The sequence below is a fragment of the Necator americanus genome, chromosome III (genome assembly GCF_031761385.1).
Source record: "Necator americanus strain Aroian chromosome III, whole genome shotgun sequence".
Classification (NCBI taxonomy): domain Eukaryota; kingdom Metazoa; phylum Nematoda; class Chromadorea; order Rhabditida; family Ancylostomatidae; genus Necator; species Necator americanus.
In genome coordinates this window covers 3,117,698-3,136,372 of record NC_087373.1, presented here as the reverse complement: position 1 = coordinate 3,136,372, position 18,675 = coordinate 3,117,698, and the positions used below count along the sequence as shown (strand labels likewise).

Sequence of the window (18,675 nt, the reverse complement as noted above, 5' to 3'; positions counted from 1 at the left end):
CAGAAGAAAACCTATCTCCAAGAAACAAGTTCAATCCTAAATAAAGAGGTACTTGCTAATACCACATTTTTAGTTATTTTCCTTTATCATCAGTAGATACGTAGAGGAATGAGAAGAAGCTCACTTGGTTTAACTCTTAACACTTGTAAATCCTACGAAACTTAAGTAAAACAGATACAAAAACTATTTACCCGAATCGTGAATATCTAATTATCCTACAATGATCTATAAAACTGCTCATGAATCATATTACTTGCATGTAAAGCTTACTGTCATGGCCTTACCGAATCTGACGTCGCACAGAAGTTAGAAAAAAATCATTCAATCAATTCTCAGCATCGCATCATAGTGCGGTAAAAGGACTATTTCTAACAATAATCTAAGTCAGAAAAGTCAGAAAACAATGCATAAAACCGTTCATCTCCTCTAAACCTAAGGTTGGGAAAACAACAAAGTAAAAGTAAAGACGAGAAGCAACGGAAGATGAAAATGCTTAAAACACAGATCAATGAGGTTTTCGCACATCTAGGCAATTGTGAGTTATTATGCAGGCTAACATGTAATATTATTATGTAAAGGTATTAAAACGCCGGGGTATCTATGAATAGGTCAGAATAATATGAATAAATGAAATGCAAAATAAAGAGAAATCAACTGTAACATACTAAAAAAATAAATAAACATCTATATATACTTTCAAGAAAGAAGTTAAAATGAGCGACTAAAACTAAAACAACGACTTTTTCTTTACAATTCTAAACAACTTTGTGCTCATCTTGAGGTTGATGCTCATACTCGTAGTCGGTGTGAACAAAAGCTCGTTCGACCTGAATTTTACCACAGAAGATTACCGATTTCCGGATCGAAAAAGATATATCCATAGTAATGAAGGAGAAAATCCTGAGTAGAAAATCTTACCTCAGGAAGGCTTTCTATATTGATTTGTAATGTTTCGCTAATATCGTGAGCTACTTTTAAAGGCATATCCTCGTCCAACACAATATGAACCTAAATATTTCAAGTGAAACTTCACGAAGAAGTACAAAAAAAAAGTAATCTAAAAATTCGAAAAGAAATACAAATAATCACCTCTACCAAAAACTTTGTGCCGAAATGATAAACATAGACCGTATCCAAATGAGAAATCCGCGGATCATGATCAATGCACACCTGAAAACAAAAACTTATTAGTAACAACCACGCCATTCGTATGTACCGCCTGTATGTGCTAAATGGGCATCGTCACTTGTTTTGTCCCGCTAGACTGCAAGGCTGACTGACTGTATAAAGCGGTGCAATCTGATTGTCAAAGACTGTCAATGAATAAATCTTGACATATTGTCCTCTAGACTAATACATCAAGGTTTATTCAGCGACATAAGAACTCCCATCTACGGTTATCCTCTTTTAGTTGAAAACAGGAGGGCAATGACACCTCAAATGAAAGTAATTCCGACATATCGAACTGAAAATTCCTGAATTGAAAAGAAAAGAAAGAAGAACTGAAAAAAGTTCATGTGCCCTAAGGTTCTATATGCATTAAGCATTTCGTTTTCACTAACACATCAACTATTTCGACAAATAAGGTTTGCAGGGGTTACTAGTTTGTTCAGGTTTCATAAGTAATAGTGCCAAATGTGAATATGAGTAGAAAATCTAGTGCGGTAATAGTGGGTTAGGGTTTAATGCGTACCGTTATTAGTCCAACTCCGATACCGCTAGTAAACCGACTAAAAAGACGGGTGCGAGCAAATGGATCAGAGTGCAGCAGAGCTTCCAAACAGAAAAAAAAGGTTTGTGTATAAGGAATGTTGTATTGTCATCTGACTTAACTTTTGATAACACGAGAGTGAAACTAGACAATGTTAGACAAAGGGAACTTTTGTACTTCACAGAATCAAAATAAAAATTCGAAAAAAAGAAGTAAATTTGTAGTGGCTTCCAATACGGCATTTGCCACTACGTTAAACGCGCAAATAGCTATTGTGAATAAAGAAAGAGTCCTACATGAGGAACCTTAACCCATACGCAGCACAAAAAAGTAAACTGATTCCGTTCTCATAAGATATTGTCGGCGTAGGTTTCCCACTAATGGTTGTGATGCATTACAGTACAATGAAAAATATCTTCTTTTAGAGTAAACATCACTATGAAATCATTCTCACCTTGATAATCCTATTAATAAACTCCGGTTTTGCTGATTTTCCACTAAGTTTCGAAAGATGTTCCCAACCAGTATTTACCCATGTGTACAAAATGTAAATAGACACCAAAATCGCTCCAATAGGATCGAAATAGTACCAAAACCTGTAGAAACAACATGAAAGTAAAAGTAAGAATGAATGTGAAGTTAGTTTAAGCAAAAACACTTACAGAGTGGCTAACCAGGCACAAGCAAGCGCTACCGTATTCGATAAGCAATCATTACGATGATCCATGGCCAACACTTGAATCGAAGGATCTGACTTGTACCTTAAACCAACGTTAGTTTAAAATGAGATCAACTCTCAAATCTTGAATTTAAAAATTACTTTCGGCATATAATAACAAGTGTGAACTTCACTACAACAGTGGCTACCATAATAGTTACGGTGGTAACTGATACGTCCAGCTCAGGCTCTTCGCCAATCCCTGAAAAACACCGAAAACTGTGACAATATTCCTTATTCCAGAAATAATTTTCCACAAATATAATAAAACATGAACCAAAAAAGAAATTACGAACACCTGAAGAAGCAAAACTAACCATAGTTATGAAACTGGTATGCAGCCACAATCCTCTTCACTGCTCCATAAATCAACTGCACACTAGCAACACCCATCACGACGCTTATAATTATCTTAACAGTAACGAAGTAGTCGGTAAACTGTGTAATACTATTTGTAATTGTAAGATTATATATAATCTAGATATAAAAGAATACTGCTGAACCATTACAGAACTCTGAGAATGAAAAGGTTAGCAAACAGCAAGTTAGCTCCAGAAAAAAAAGGAAATCGGAGCTACTCAGTACCAGGGGACGAAAAAGAATGTTCAAAAGTACCTTATACATGAAATGAATTCAGCAAGCGAATGCTTTGAAAAATTCGTAGGCGCACTCACCAGAGATAGCGGCTCCAACCTCGTTCGTCCTCGTGGGTACAGGTATGGATCCCTCTTTTTGATCATACGAGCAGACACCGATATGACAAGCCCCGATGTGATATCAACACATGAATCAACTAGAGACGATAAAATTGAAAGCGATCCAGAAAGATACGATGCCACCGCCTAAAAAAAGCAAAGAAATTCGCCCATGTTCGACTATCTTTGAATCTCGGCATGTTGAAACGTAGTTTTAATTGATTTCTTTGAGCTGTAGCCAAGATTGGTATTGATCGTCTTTACTTAACAACGGCTAACGTTTCGGCGTTATCGCCTTCGTCAGAGCCTGGAAAACTCAAAGCCATTAGTAACCCTTGTGACTCGTAGTTGTGGTACGTGGTGGTCTGCTGTGTTAACAAGTCTAGCTAATAAGGTAGGTACTAGCCTATGTGTTGCTGTTGAGTTTGCTTACCGTTTGAGTGCTTTCTGTAGAGTGATGAGGCGCTTGAGGGGATAAGTCATTAATGGCTTTGAGTTTTCCAGGCTCTGACAAAGGCGATAACGCCGAAACGTTAGCCGTTGTTAAATAAAGACAATCAATACCAATCTTGGCTACAGCTCAAAGAAATCAGTTAAAACTAGCAAAGAAATTCGTCCTTAGCTGACTTTCTGATAAAACCCATACCTTCGCCAACATAAGTGAAATATTCACTATTAACGTTGCATGTGCCAGCCGAACCGCTGCTTTTGTAGAAGCTTTCGCTGCATCCAAAGCTGCCTCGTGCTTCGCTCTGAATCCTTAGTATAGAGTTTTAAGGTCATAACATAGAAAACTGTAGAAGTAGAACAGAACCGCTCACAACGTGGATACGCTTGAAGATTGTGAGGGCATCCGTTCATGTACGTTGACGAATGACCGTTTCTCACTTAGATCTTGAACAGCTTTGTTGGAGTTACTGACTTCCAAATCAGACTCACCATCCTGAAGAGAGTTAATTCAATGATGTAATTTACACAAAGAAAAGAGTTAGATGTTGATGTTGAAACCAGGTTTGACACTAAGAAGCATTTACTAGATCGAAAGTATTACTTCGAGCACCAATTACTTCGAAAGCAGCAGATTTAAACACGAACTCAAAGAGGAACACCATCAAATCAAGTACCTACCGTGTTTTTCAGTAAAGGAGCTGTGGTAGTTTCCAACGAGCAAGAAAGATCGTTGCTGATCTTTGAGTCTTTATGGGAATTTCTTCTTAACTGCTCTATCTCTTCCTTTATTCCTTCTGCATCGGTGCTTGTCGAGGATTGTAACCGTTGCCGCGTTCGGGCTTTTTGAAAAACCTGTGAATAGAACCTCACAAAGCAGTCTTTCATTAAACACTTGAAAATGTATGTGGAGAGACATAAATCTATGCAAGAATCTCAAATTTCAAGAAAATGTTTCGTTCTATAAAAACATGAGACATCAAACACTTAACCAGTTTCGTAAGAGAAATATGGGTGAAAGTCAGCTTCAGTTCGACAGTTTAAATTATTAACTCAAAAACTATCGATGTATTGCCAGTAATTTCGATTTCTCTGCAAAATGCTTCAAATTACCTCGATACATGAGATCAGCAATGCTTTCATACCTGAGACATTAAATTTGATTCTGTTTGTGGACGAAGAAGAATAGAAGCATAAACAAATTAAAACACTCTATTATGTATCAAATAATAACCTGGATCTGTTCACTGTCATTCTTGAAGTTCTCCAAGAGCTCATTTTGTTTTTTGTAGTAATCGGACACCTCCTTCTTAGGCTTTTTCAGCTAAATAGTTGGATTTCTACCCAAGCTTTGTAAAAAAAAACACAACGATCAATAAGAGGTTCCACCTCATTTATAGTAAGTGGTGGTCTTGGTGGTGAACCAACATGGTAAGGTAGTAGTATATTTGCTGCTGATGATGCATGAGAAAGATCGTTAACAGTGTAAGAAGAAGCCCTAAGGCCTTTAGGTAATGATGAAGTCCGCAAAGTTGGCACCGTTGATACATGTTTTGCGCCCATGTCCGAGCTCCTGCAATATATCATTTAAAAATACGACCTGAATGATCCATTATGGAACTGTCGAATCCTGTGGAATCCCAACTCAAAGTAACGGTAGTTTTGTAATTCGAAACATAACCCCCTTCCTTTTCAGTCTTTAAAACACGCTCAGGATTTTCCAAAGTTCTCAAGACTTTCAATGCAGAAGATAAGCTGGTGACGAATGTTTCCGCGATAAAATCGAGGTAACACTTACGTTGTCTCAGGTTAGCGTACAAAACTAGTTTAAAGCGAAAAAATAGACATTCGACGAAGAAGGGCGAAGTTTACCGAGCTTATGAACATTGTAAGCAAGCAATTACTCGTGACCATGACACCAGAAACATCTGTTATCGTAGCGCGTGGTAACGGGAGCAGAAAAATAAACAATTATTGAAGAGAATTACATCGCAGAAAAAATTGTACCCCGAAAAAAAGAACCCGTATTCACGACAGGCAGCAGTTATGAGAACAAAATTAATGAAAAAAAAAACAATTACAAACCATTTTAATCCTTTAAATCAAATAATAGTTGTATTTGATTGATGGGAAAGTTTCAACCTGGGAACACCCACAATTTGGATGACTTTTCCAGAAAACCTGTTCCCAAAAAAAGACCCCAACAAAATCAGTGGAAGATTTAAACATAGTCTCAGCAACTAATTCGACTCATATATGCAAGCAGAAAAATGTGAAAAGAAAACCCACATCACTTCTTCGTTTTCTAAAGAATCTTCTGGCATTGCAGGGCTGGATAAATTCTAGAGGATCTTAGTCATCGTAGCATCAACGTTCTTGTAAATCAGCTTACTATCGTAATCAGAACATCGCGTCTCAAGTTTTCCTCAGAGCGACGCAGAGCAATTACTTCCTTAGTAACCGGCACCAGTTGCGTGTCCGCAAACGAAAGCGAGCGACAACGAATGTTCACACGAAATGTGCACGAGAATTTACCGAGTAGAATTAGATAAAGGTTTGATTGAACGAGTAATTTAACCGGGAAACAGTTGGGTCGCAGAAAAAAAAATTAAACTTACTTCTGGCTACCTGCGGCGAACGTCCGTCGTTCTTCGATAGGTGGTAACGGCAAGGAATCACCGAGGAGTCGTTCTTCTTCTTCATTGTCAAGTAGGCCAAAGCATGTCCCATTTTCTACGGAAGGTTTTGCATTGCCGTTACTCGCCGAGCATGGTGTTTGCGTTTCATTTTCAAGCGGTCGAAGACTAGTTGTAGGCAATGGCCCATTCTCGCCGTTGTAACTGTACGACTCCGGCAGAATGATTTTTCGCACCGTCTCGTCCTGCTCATGGACGGTGGACATGCCTTAATTAGTAAATCAGAAGAGGAAAATTACGTGATAATGAATAAAATGAAATCAAAATCAATAACTCATAAAAAAAGAAGCCCATAACATCAAAGGAAGAGAACTGCAAACTTTACCTCATTCAACTGCAAAAAGACTATGATAAGATAGTTGAAAGAGTAAAAATAAATGAATAAGGTAAGATATTGCAATAGTAAAAGAAAATAACAATGAGGTAACCTATGTACAATGACACAGGGGAGACAATAGAGACCGCAATCGCTCCTACAAGTGAAAGGAGAAGAAAATAAATGGGAAACTACCGATCAAGAACAAGATTCTATAACCCCGCACAAGATCGAAAGTATGACGAATCTAATCAGAAATATTATGATCGTTATAGTCATGGATTCTCAGGTAAAAAAAGTGTCGTAAACGGAAAATCGAAACAGTGCGCCCCATTCATCACGAAACACCTGTATATCTGTATGTCAGACATTGAAAATCGGTTTTGAAGGAAAGGGAAAAAAAGGTCAACATTCTCTAGTTAAAAAGTTCAAAATTATTTGAAAACAACAAACTAAAAGTGCAAAATTTACATATAGCTATCCACAGAACGATATGATCCGTAAAATATCCGGAAAAAAAAGCTGCACAGAAAAGAGTGCATTCACACAATCGAGCGTACGGTTTGCAGCGGCGACACTGGTTGAAAAGTGCAGAAAATCCTATTCGCTAACTATTTGCTGAAGTTTTTAGAAAGATTATGTCCTTAGTGCATTTACATAGTTAGATAAACAATCATTTGTCTTGTTACATCATTTGGTTAATAATTATGTTAACATTATTCAGAGGAAATCCTTCTAGTAAACATCAAGGAAGAGGGAAATGAAGTATGAAAGGGAAAATGAATTTATGAAAAGGAAAACAACTACAGCAGGAATGTAATAATCATTTTTTTGGATTATAACATCATAGGCGGACAAGGAAATTCGCAGAAAAATATCATTTCCTTGAACGAAAACCGTTAGGAAAACATCCCATAAGAAAGATTTCCATCCTAAGAGAGTTTCTTATTGAGAATTAGAGCACTATTCACATGGAATCCAGAAACAGAAAAAGACCGAACTGTTCGAATTTCAAACTCTAGGTAAACAAATGGAAATTCTAGGCGAAAAATGAAAACTTACGACTAAAAGGCATTGTTCCAGCCACCGATCCGAGAAACCAACTACGGAGTTACGCTCATTGAATGCACAAGCATAAAAATCGATAGGAGACAGCGCAGGACCTCGAAAAGAATGAAACCCCACACACCTTGGAGTCCGCTGAAAAAAAAAAACGTAAGAAATCGTCTACGGGAAAAATAGAAGTCATATTTTATCGACGGAAGCGTAACGAAGGAAGTCTGCATTAACTAACATGGAACTAAAAACTGTAAATTGTAAGTACATATAACGAGGAAATGCATTGAAATTAAACCAACTACACCAACACAATTCAAACTTTTGAATTCGAATGAATAGATTACATATGTCCCTGATTTTTTCTCTGAAGAAGGCGAGGACGACGGAATTTAACCCGAATTATAATCAATAATAATCTTTGTTCTGCTCAACAAAAGTGGTCCACGATTCAACTCTGGAATGCTAAATTGAAAGAATCAAGAAATTCAAAGGTTAAAATATAGAGCAATAATAATCTTGGTTCTTCTCCTGAAAAGTGGTGCACTATTCAACTCTGGAATCCCAAATTCAAAGAATCAAGAAATTCAAAGGTTCAAAGAAGGTCAAACATTGAATAATTCAAATCAATTCCAGCAAAAATTACAGGAAATCCTGGTAGATTTGGGAGAAATTCAAAGTATATAACTTTTTTCCATTCAAAGTAAAGTAAATTCTGAGTAATTTCCACTGATTGATCAGTAAAGAAAAATTCAAAGTGATTTCCACGGAATGATCGAGATGATTCCTGAAGAAAAAAGGTGACAAAATGACGAGGATCGCGGCTCATTTTCTTCCTAACTTAAAACAAGAAACGAAAACAAAATGGTCATGGTCGCATATCGGTCTCAAACATCGGTATCGTATTACATCCATAAAAATGTGCGTCCAACGATTCGTTCGTTTATCAATCACACGCACACACACACAATTATTGACAGAAGGGAGGAAAAGAGGGAGCGGACGAACCCGAGGAAAACTCTAGAATAAAAGAGGATTATCTCCAGGGACCAATACAGAACTCTCGCCCTAATCCAACGTATAAATAGAACGATGTCTCCATGATGAGCTGATGCCGACGACAACGACGTTGTTTTCGGCACTCCACTACGTCAACAACGTTCATCAACATCCTAGTCGTTCTCAAAATAATTTTAATAAAACCAACAACCGTAATAATCTCATAATATCATATGTGTAAGGCATAAGGAATTTAAATCTGAATTTTTATGGCTCACAGACATGTATTATGCAAAATATTGTATTATAACATTAGAAATATCCTCCCCTTTGATTAAATTCCATTGTTGAGAATCGTGCACACGGCTGAACATGCTTTGCCAATGGAATATGTAGAAATTTAGAGCAGCACTGACTAGCACTCGTTTCACGTTCGAATCACGTGAAATGTCCGTGTACACCATATGGACATCGTGTGAATATCTAGTTTGTACTTAGTGTGCAAATTGGAAGTAATGTTTTGAACTAACACGCAAAGGTCAAAATTGAGACACCTAACACGATTTTGACTGTGATTTTTGGAGAATCTCAGTATTTTTTGAGAGATTCTAGTTTGTTAGTTCTAGTTTGTTGTTCATTTCTAACAACAACAAAAAAAAAAAACACTGAAAATCTTAGGAATTGCTATTCGTATGGATGTCGCGTCCAAGACTGTGTAGTGATATCGAACACGTCAGTTCATGGGCGAAACTGTACAGTCAAGGAAGCTAGATCCATGGGTTTATAGTCGAAAGCGCCCATGTTAGAGCAAGCGACCGCGATGCGCGTCCAATGGAACGAGGTAGAGGCTGTTTCGGGGAAAAATAAGCTGTTGGAAAAAAAATAATTGCTTTCTATATTTTCATCTCTACGCAACTCAACGAATCTTTTGTTTGGAACCAAAAAAAAGCTCGTAAGAACAGGTGGTCATTTAAAGCACGTATTAGGAATCTAGAGACGAACAAATCCAGGACAGAAAGTTAGAAACAAACAATTACTTATTAGTTGATAACCTCTTTAACAAGCAACAAAGCAAGAAACAAAACAAAGTAGTTGAAGGACATAATCAAGACTTCGTGATCAGAAAGAAATTGTGAAGGAGAAAAGAAAAAAAAAGACATGCTGATACAAATCCATGAACCAGAATAAGTGGATATTTTCATTTTTCTCATATTTTTACAGCACTGATCTGATCTCCAATCTATTTTGCACCGCTCTGTAATAGTATCCTGAACAACAGGGATTCACGGAGGAGTAGGAGTGCAGCTGCCGTCACGTCGATGAAATGACGATGGGAAGACGGAGAGAATTGCCGTAACAGACTGCGCTGCACTGCACTGCACTGCAAACTGCAAAGAGATCTACGAATGAACTGAGAATTGTGTACTGGTGTGGGGCTGGATGAGGTGAAAAACAACAGCTGAGTGGTTCCAAACTACAATCCTAACATCATCAAAAGAATGGCCTAGAGAATCTGTTGACAATCTTAAATTTTCACACTGAAGTTTCGTTATATCGATTAGATTTCTGGATTTTCACACAGAAATTTTGCTATATCGATTAGATTTTTAAATTTAATCATGCCAAGGTTTTTTATGTCGATTAGATTTTTAAATTTAATCACACCAAGGTTTTGTTATGTCGATTAGATTTTTAAATTTAATCACACCAAGGTTTTGTTATGTCGAACAGATTCTTAAGTTCTCACACAAAAATTTCCTTGCATCGATTAGAATCAGTTATACTGATTTGTGGATTTCAAGGGAAATCAAAGTGCTGTTCTTCTTACCTTTCAATAATCCCTTCAATCCCACTTTTTTCTCAACTGCTCTTTCGTTTCTCTTCTCTAGCCTTTGCTCACTTTCAAATTTTAAAATGTAGCTTCTGTCGGGTTTAATTTTGAATGAATTTACGTTTTTTTTCGGTTTTGAATAGAGCGTTTCGAAGGAGACAAAGACTCCTCGTTGCGCTGTGTTCGCAGAAAAGCGCTATTATACGAGAAAAAAAAACAAAGGGGGAAAAACAACTAAGTTTAATGAAAAGTGCAGAAAAGAGAACACTTCTTAAGCAAGCAGCAACATAAAGATAATAGTCAGGGAAAAGTTTAAGTTAAAGTTATAACGTACAAGTAAGGAGTAAAATGTAGTTGAGGTGGGGCCACTCAGTGGCGCCCTTAATTATCGAAGTAAACAGTTAAAGACATCACCCCACGAATCTGAGGTGGTACGGATTTCAGGTGGAGTATTTGAATACGGGGTCGTAGATTATGGTGAGGGGGTGATTCAGTCCATTTCTTCCTAATTACCGTAGAAAATGGCCAGGAAGATACGGCTTCGAGCGTTCCGGCGCACTATTTTCTACAACGAGTTCGATTGGAGCGCGCCAGTGCACACGCCGCATCTTCCGGGCCGTTTTTTGCGCCAATTAGCAAGAAATGGACGGAATCACCCACCTCCATAATGTACGATCCCGTATACAAATACTCCACCTGAAATCCGTACCACCCCAGCTTCGTGGGGTGATGCCTTTGAATCAGTCGAGGGTCTAAGGCCTAAGCAATAGTCTTAGATGTACTATAGCATGTAAACTAAAGTTGCTAAGAGAAAAAGTAAGTTAGAGCATCGAGAAATAGAGGCACAATTGAGCGCTCCTCAGCCAACCACATTTTCCCCGTAAGTAAGCATCACAGTAAGATCTTAATGAGTTATTAGACTTCTCAAGTGGTGAAATTCCCAAACAAACAGGTGTTTCTACTTATGCTTGCGCGAATAACCGTGACACATGTTCAATTTGAGCACTGCAAGAGATTGAAAAAGCGCATCTAAGTGGCAATGAAAAAGATTAATTGTCCACATACGCGTCACGATCGTTCCGGGACAAACATGAAGACATGTCTTTGAATAGTATCGTCCCAATAAATCTGAAAAAAAACCCCCACACTAAATAACGACATCGTTTCCGTTCACTGACGATAGATGATGGTATTACATAAGTACGAGGGAATTCCTATACGAAAACGGAAAGATCAGAAAGCAAGCAAACAATAATAAAACATCTTCGAACTAAATTAAATCTAGGACGTATGAAAAGAAGAAGAGAAAAAAAAAACGTGGACAACGGGCACATTTCAGAACATTGGACAACACGTACTCCGATCGTTTTTATGTGGTTCCTAACCCCACAATTCATATCATCCTTCAACCGGATGTGATCTAGAGGGGGGAAATATCCGAACCGGTTGCAGCACATCTGGTTGGCTGATGAGTGCCGAAGATCATGACCGTATCGATTTGCCACGAACGAATGTAATCCCCTTGTAGATCGGATCGAACCGTTGTTCTCGATGATGGATCAATACAACGAAGAACTAGTACAATTATTTAATGGAATTTATAAAAAAAAGTCAGAGAAATAAAGTCGTTAAAATAGTTAAAATAGAGAAATAAAATAGTAATAAAAAGATCTGTCGCAAATACTATAATTGCGCACAAAATAACCACAAGAAGTTATTTGTGGAGAATTTGAGCGTGCATGTATGTATATGTCTGTTGATCATTATCCGGAAACATAATGCGATTTATTTGTGGCCGTAGCGATTATTTACAAGGTGCAACATTTGTTGTCCCTGTTTTTTTTTCTCCTGCATCGCGACTGGGTACTTTTATCGTTTGGCGCGTATTAAAAGGATTTTCAACTTTTTTTTCAAACAATAAAATGGCTATCGACGTGTGTCCCACCGCGTGTATCCACAGATGTTCCTCATGGATATACAGCATGCATACGCGATGATCGCAAATTTCTGAGGGATATTTCAATAGCAAGAGCGTGGAATCTTAGTACTAGTAAGAATGAGAGAATTTCTAAGGTTACGGTACTGATTCATTCACATACACTTCTTTTAGTACAGCATTGCTCATGCTAATCCGATTATAGTTCTTTCGCTAGCATTTGCAACGCATCACCGCGCATTATGTGTGCATATTTGCGTAGCATAGCGCAGGCGATCTTTTGCCACCACTAACTATTGCACAAACAGTGAACGAGTGGAACATTAATCCGGGATCGTTCCTAACATTGTTCTTTTTTTTCGAATTTGCACGAAATCTTAGATAGGATTTCCTTGCAGAATGATCGCGTGAGTGTTTTTATGCTGGACGAGCAATGAGTTAAAGGAGGAGTTTATGCCCAATTCGCTGTTCACGGAAATGTTCACTCTCAATATTTTTTTTTGCTTGCAATGGGAGGTAGAATGTGGGATGTAAATCACAAGAACTGCATTGAAACTGTGGAGAGTGTGTGAGTTACAAATCCGTTAGGTATGGAATCTCGCGGGCACTCACACGGCTCAGTCCCCCCAACGAAGCAACCCCTTACATACATATAAGATGATGAAACGAGGGCGAATTAAGATGAATATAATCACTCAAATCAATCATATCAAATAAAAAAAATCCGCACATACAGCCTTGAGAGGTTAAGATTCCAACCCTGTGAAATACAGGATGCAATGCGGAGGCCAGCCGTATCCACAGTCAACAACTCCATTTCTTTACAACCGAATCCTATTTTCCCTCTCATGCACTTATAGACACTTGCACTGATGTTTACCCGAACGACTACGATGCGGCTACGGATCGTTGCAGGGTGAAGGCTAAAGAATGGGTCAGAAAAAGCAAAGTGCAAGACCTGTTGCGGTCGAGCGGCAGTCAATATGAATATCAGGGACTACCGTAATGCTTCATCTCGGTTAGGTTGTTTATGGAGGAAATCGTGTTGGGGGAGGGTCATCGCTGCTCGATTCTCGAAAGACCTTTTTATTCATGGTTTCTCTGTTTTCATCGTTACACGGAAAACTATAATGGGGTCAAAACGACATGAAGCGCAACGTTGTTGTTGCGTAAGCCGCTGCGCTCGAAGCGGTGCGGTGGAGCGTTGCGGTTAGGAGCGTGGTGAAACCCTTGCTGGCGGCACCGATCGCTGCAGTTGCCGCTGGTCCCACCCCGATCCCAACCGCTACGCTCCACCGCGCCGCTTCGAGCGCAGCCGCTTACGCAACTGCACCGTGTTTTGTGTCGGTTTGACCCGGCTACATCCCTGACAGCCATTGCATCTCTTCTAGTGGATTTAAAATACAGTACTTGCTACTTCTTTTGAATAGTTTATCTCAGAAGTTTACTATGACGTAGATGAGGTGCAATGTCGTGTACCTCACGCTCGATTCTAGGTTTTCACGTTCTGAAGGTGCCAAATTCGTTCAAATTCTGGCCAGGACTAGAATTTGTTACAATTTTCTGTGAACATAACTCTAAGAATTGATTTGAAGGATTTTAAAGTTATTCTCAGTGTATTTTAATATCAAAGATCGATACGGAGAATATCAGAAACAGCAAAGCAATAGTATTTCCTGCTGGGTTGGTTGAGAGAACCAATCATTCCTTGGTGCTTGATGTTTGATGTTAATGTTCACTCCTTTGCAAACATCTTGAACAAACAGCAAATCCACAGAAACGTATGTAGACACATTGAACAAATCACTGGAAGAATCATTACGGTATATTCGAATCTAAGAAGACTGAGAGCTGTTATCGATAGCGGGGTCCTCAGTGATGGGCCAGAGAAGAGATTTAGGATGAAGTGAAGGGGGGTCATTGATCTTCTAAGACTAATCCTTAGGTTTAAAGGCATCACCCCACGAATCTGAGGTGGTGCAGATTTCAAGTGGAGTATTCGTATAAAGGATGGGAGACTACGGAGAGGAGGCTGATTTCGTCCATTTCTTCCTAATTGCCGTAAAAAACGGCCCAGAAGATACGGCTTCATTCGTTTTGGCGCACCATTTTGTACAAGAGGTTCGATTGGAGCGCGCCAGTCTTGTGCGGCGCCGCATCTTCCGGGCCGTTTTTTACGGCAATTAGGAAGAAATGGATGGATTCACCTTCCTCTCCGTAGTCTCCCATCCCGTATACGAATACTCCACCTGAAATCTGCACCACCTCAGATTCGTGGGGTGATGCCTTTAAGGGCTTCGATTAACTTAGTTATTCACTTTCAGAAATTAGCACGCTGCTGAGTATCCTCCTCGTCTTGGCGAGGTCGCTGTGGCCCCAACGAGAAATACATCCACGTTGAAGATGATCTCATAGGAAATACTAAAGAATAAGGTCATTCATTTGTTTTCTGAAGTCTTCGCAACCATACCGAACTAGCTCAATCAGGTCTAGCAGGTGTTCTCCGCAAGGAAGACCACAACAGAGGGAAAAATAGTTAATAGCTATGGTCTGATGGTGATCTGAAGCTCGACGCAATTGCGTAGGCGGCAGCGCTCGAAGCGGCGCGGTGGACCGAACGGTTGAGATCGAGGTGAGACCATAAATAACAGACTGAGACTCAACTGAACGAATTCTTCAAATCCGAATTTAGAAATTTGTGAAAGTATCCATTAGTGGGTGTAGCCAGTCTTATCCAAAGCATAATAGAGTTAAAACGACATGAAGCACGTTGCAGTTGCGTAAGCGATTGCGCTCGACGCGAGGCGATGGAGTTTGGAATCTGGGTGGGACCACCACGGGCTGTAGCGAAGAATAGTGCTAGCAAGGGTCCTCATTCGATCCTTATCGCTACGCTCCACCGCAGCGCTTCGACCGCAACCGCTTGCGCTTCATGTCATTTTCACCCGACTATAACTCAGTGATGAGCCTGGTCAGAGTTTGTCATCTCAAAAAAAAGTCTCAGGTTATTTCACGTGATTTTGATATGCTGCATTCCAGCAGAGATTTATCAGTGGTTAAATGTCCTTTTAAGCCACATTCATATCCAACAGTTTCAACGTAGGACATTTACATCCGAAGAACAGCTGAGTGTGCAGTCATGTGCCGTTGCGTTGTGTTTGTCAGCAGAAATCACCCAAATCATATTAGATTGCAAAGTTAGAATAAAATTCACATAGTTCCAATACTTATACTTCCAAGGACACACATTAGATCCGTGCCTTAGTCTGAAAAGGTTAAGTTAATTATTTGGACAAATATTGTAAACATAATTTGGAAACGAGGTAAGAATGTGATTACCGCTACTAGACGGAAAGGGAACAGCTTAGATTTTCTTACTTCATCCATGTAAATGTACCGTACATTCTCAACCTCTAACACTCAATAAATGGTACGTATAGTGTGAATGATGGAATAAAATAACACCTGTTGTCGCTGATATTTATGGTTGTCTTGCGATAGCCATATTCTCGCAGACCTCATGCGATTTCTCTGCGCTCTGTCCTGCTCTAATCGAACACTCATCGCGGTCCCCCAGGCTAATCTAAGCAGTAAGACATACTGACGCTTGCAAATGCGTTCATACCTCTCACACACCTTTCTGTTGATTCAATACGTTTGACTTCTAACCAATGAATTAGCAGAACGTTTTCATTTTCAGTGACTCCGAGTTAACACCGATGAAAATTTGTTCTTTATGCACGCAATTCGTGATACCGTACACTATAGGAGTGTTACTGTTTGCCTGGGAACAATCTATCAATTTCTGATGGCTTCGAAAAATGGTTATGTCATATTGAAGTATGACTTTGGGTGGTATCATCAAAACTGCACGTTCACTCTCATTAAACGATGGACACTCTTTTACGAAAAAAAAAGAATTAATTTATTAATTTTATGTACGTACGAGGGCGGGTGTGGCGCAGTCGGTCAGAGGTCCGTTGTAGCTACACGGTCGAGGGTTCGAAACCGCCCCAGTGCAAACCAAGCCTTTCATCCCTCCGGGGTCGATAAATTGGTACCAGACTTGTCTGGGAGGATAAAAACACTGACTTGATCATCGGCTGGTCCCCGTAAATCATTGTATATGGCAACACGCGTTCCAAAACCTCAACGATCACGAAATGCCGTAAAACCCGTGATGGCGCATCCCAGGTGGATTGATACGCCAGTGACTTTATCCTTTTTTTATGTACGTACGAGTGCAATAACGCATTTAAATCGTGTATATGGATTTTGTGTGTATGAATATTGTTATGTAGCTGTGAAATGAAGACTAAATAGATTATGAGCCCAAATATCGTTATGAAGGGCGCCAGTGAGCAGAGAGAGAGAGAGAGAGAGAGAGAGAGAGAGAGAGAGAGAGAGAGAGAGAGAGAGAGACAGAGAGAGAGAGAGACAGAGAGAGAGAGAGAGAGAGAGAGAGAGAGAGAGAGAGAGAGAGAGAGAGAGAGAGAGAGAGAGAGAGAGAGAGAGAGAGAGAGAGAGAGAGAGAGAGAGAGAGAGAGAGAGAGAGAGAGAGAGAGAGAGAGAGAGAGAGAGAGAGAGAGAGAGAGAGAGAGAGAGAGAGAGAGAGAGAGAGAGAGAGAGAGAGAGAGAGAGAGAGAGAGAGAGAGAGAGAGAGAGAGAGAGAGAGAGAGAGAGAGAGAGAGAGAGAGAGAGAGAGAGAGAGAGAGAGAGAGAGAGAGAGAGAGAGAGAGAGAGAGAGAGAGAGAGAGAGAGAGAGAGAGAGAGAGAGAGAGAGAGAGAGAGAGAGAGAGAGAGAGAGAGAGAGAGAGAGAGAGAGAGAGAGAGAGAGAGAGAGAGAGAGAGAGAGAGAGAGAGAGAGAGAGAGAGAGAGAGAGAGAGAGAGCATGAACTGCAGCGGCCGCATCGCGGTCGATCGGATAAACATCATAAGTGGTAGTGCTACAAATATTTTCTGGATACGACTTCAAAAAGTTTCGTCAAATATTTCTTTTGATAATAATAGGATTTAGTACAAACAATATATGCACCAACACGTGAAAAAAATTGCTGCTCAAAATCACGTCTTCTTCACAACGTTATAAACGAAAATCAGACTTTTATAATGGATATTCCCTCAAGGAATTTTTCTTCACACACGGAATAGTTTAGGATTTACGTTTATGAAATATAGGTAGAAATGATTATGGAGACGATTTGTAAGATGGATAGAGTGACAAGAAGATATCGATGTAATATTCCCCCGCCTACATTCGTTACGATGTCACACCAATGAATTATTCGATCGGTCAACGACCAGTTTCCATGAAGTGAAGAATTTAATAACAATCAAACAATCAATGGGATAATTGCTAGTTGAAAACATCCCGTAACTATTTCTCTGGATTCTTAAATTCAAATTCATCAACTAATATTTGAGACTTGTGTGGAACGGAGGTTATTATGAGACAGTTTGAAATACCGTAAAACCACAGACCGTGGAACGAACTAGTCCCATATCAAGATCTGTGCGAGTTTTAACCTACGAGGGAGGTCACCAGGACCCTTGCAAAAAGCTTTGTGACTCGTAGTTGTGGTACTTGGTGGTTTGTTACGTTACCAAATATCAGCAAATGAGGTAAGCACTGACCGATGTGTTGTTGTTTGAGTTCACCTATTGTTTGAATGCTTTCTGTACGGAGATGAGGCGCTCGGGAGGATAAGTCACGATCGCATTGATTTTCCAGGCTCTGACGAAGGCGATAACACGGAAACGTTAACTGTCAGCTAATTTTAAAGAAATCAATTCCTATCTTGGCTGCAGCCGAAGCAAATCAATCAAAAGCTATAGTCCGATCAAAACGACATCAAGCACGATGCAGTTGCGTAAGCGATTGCGCTCAAAGCGGCGCGGTGGAGACAGCGGTTGGAGTCGAGGTGGAACCATCGTGAACTGCAGTAATGAACGGCGATAGAAGGGGTCCTCACATGATCCTAACTGTTACGCTCCACCGCAACGCTTCGGCCGCAACCGCTTACGCGACTACACCGTGCTTCATGTCGTTTTAACTCTACTATACGTATTCAAGATTCAAGGACAAACATCTAAACAATATTCGTGAGCAGAACAGAATGCACCGAGGGTCTGGTGAAGGGTGTAAGTTGCTGCGTATGCGTCGCAGTCGCCTAGGTAGACAGACATAGCAGCGGGCATACGTATGGTCAGGTCAGGACGACATGAAACATGGTGCAGTTGCGTAAGTGGCTGCGCTCGAAGCGGTGCGG

The 18,675-nt window shown here is 39.8% G+C and overlaps 1 protein-coding gene across 2 annotated transcripts; it reads right to left on the bottom strand.

The window, feature by feature from the left end:
* Positions 1 to 755: 755 nt before the first annotated feature.
* On the bottom strand, positions 756 to 7,658 carry RB195_008463 (uncharacterized protein; the record flags this gene model as incomplete). Of its 2 annotated transcripts, XM_064194979.1 has the most annotated exons (15): positions 756 to 827; positions 919 to 1,008; positions 1,090 to 1,170; positions 2,166 to 2,307; positions 2,374 to 2,472; positions 2,532 to 2,631; positions 2,747 to 2,840; positions 3,104 to 3,271; positions 3,771 to 3,876; positions 3,946 to 4,067; positions 4,253 to 4,426; positions 4,806 to 4,895; positions 4,961 to 5,144; positions 6,190 to 6,475; positions 7,646 to 7,658. In XM_064194979.1, 15 exons carry the CDS (start codon positions 7,656 to 7,658, stop codon positions 756 to 758), a joined length of 1,821 nt encoding a protein of 606 aa, XP_064046123.1. The 2 variants fall into 2 exon arrangements, with proteins under 2 accessions (XP_064046123.1, XP_064046124.1); XM_064194978.1 differs by lacking the exon at positions 7,646 to 7,658 and having other exon boundaries at positions 6,190 to 6,473.
* Between the last annotated feature and the right edge of the window lie 11,017 nt (positions 7,659 to 18,675).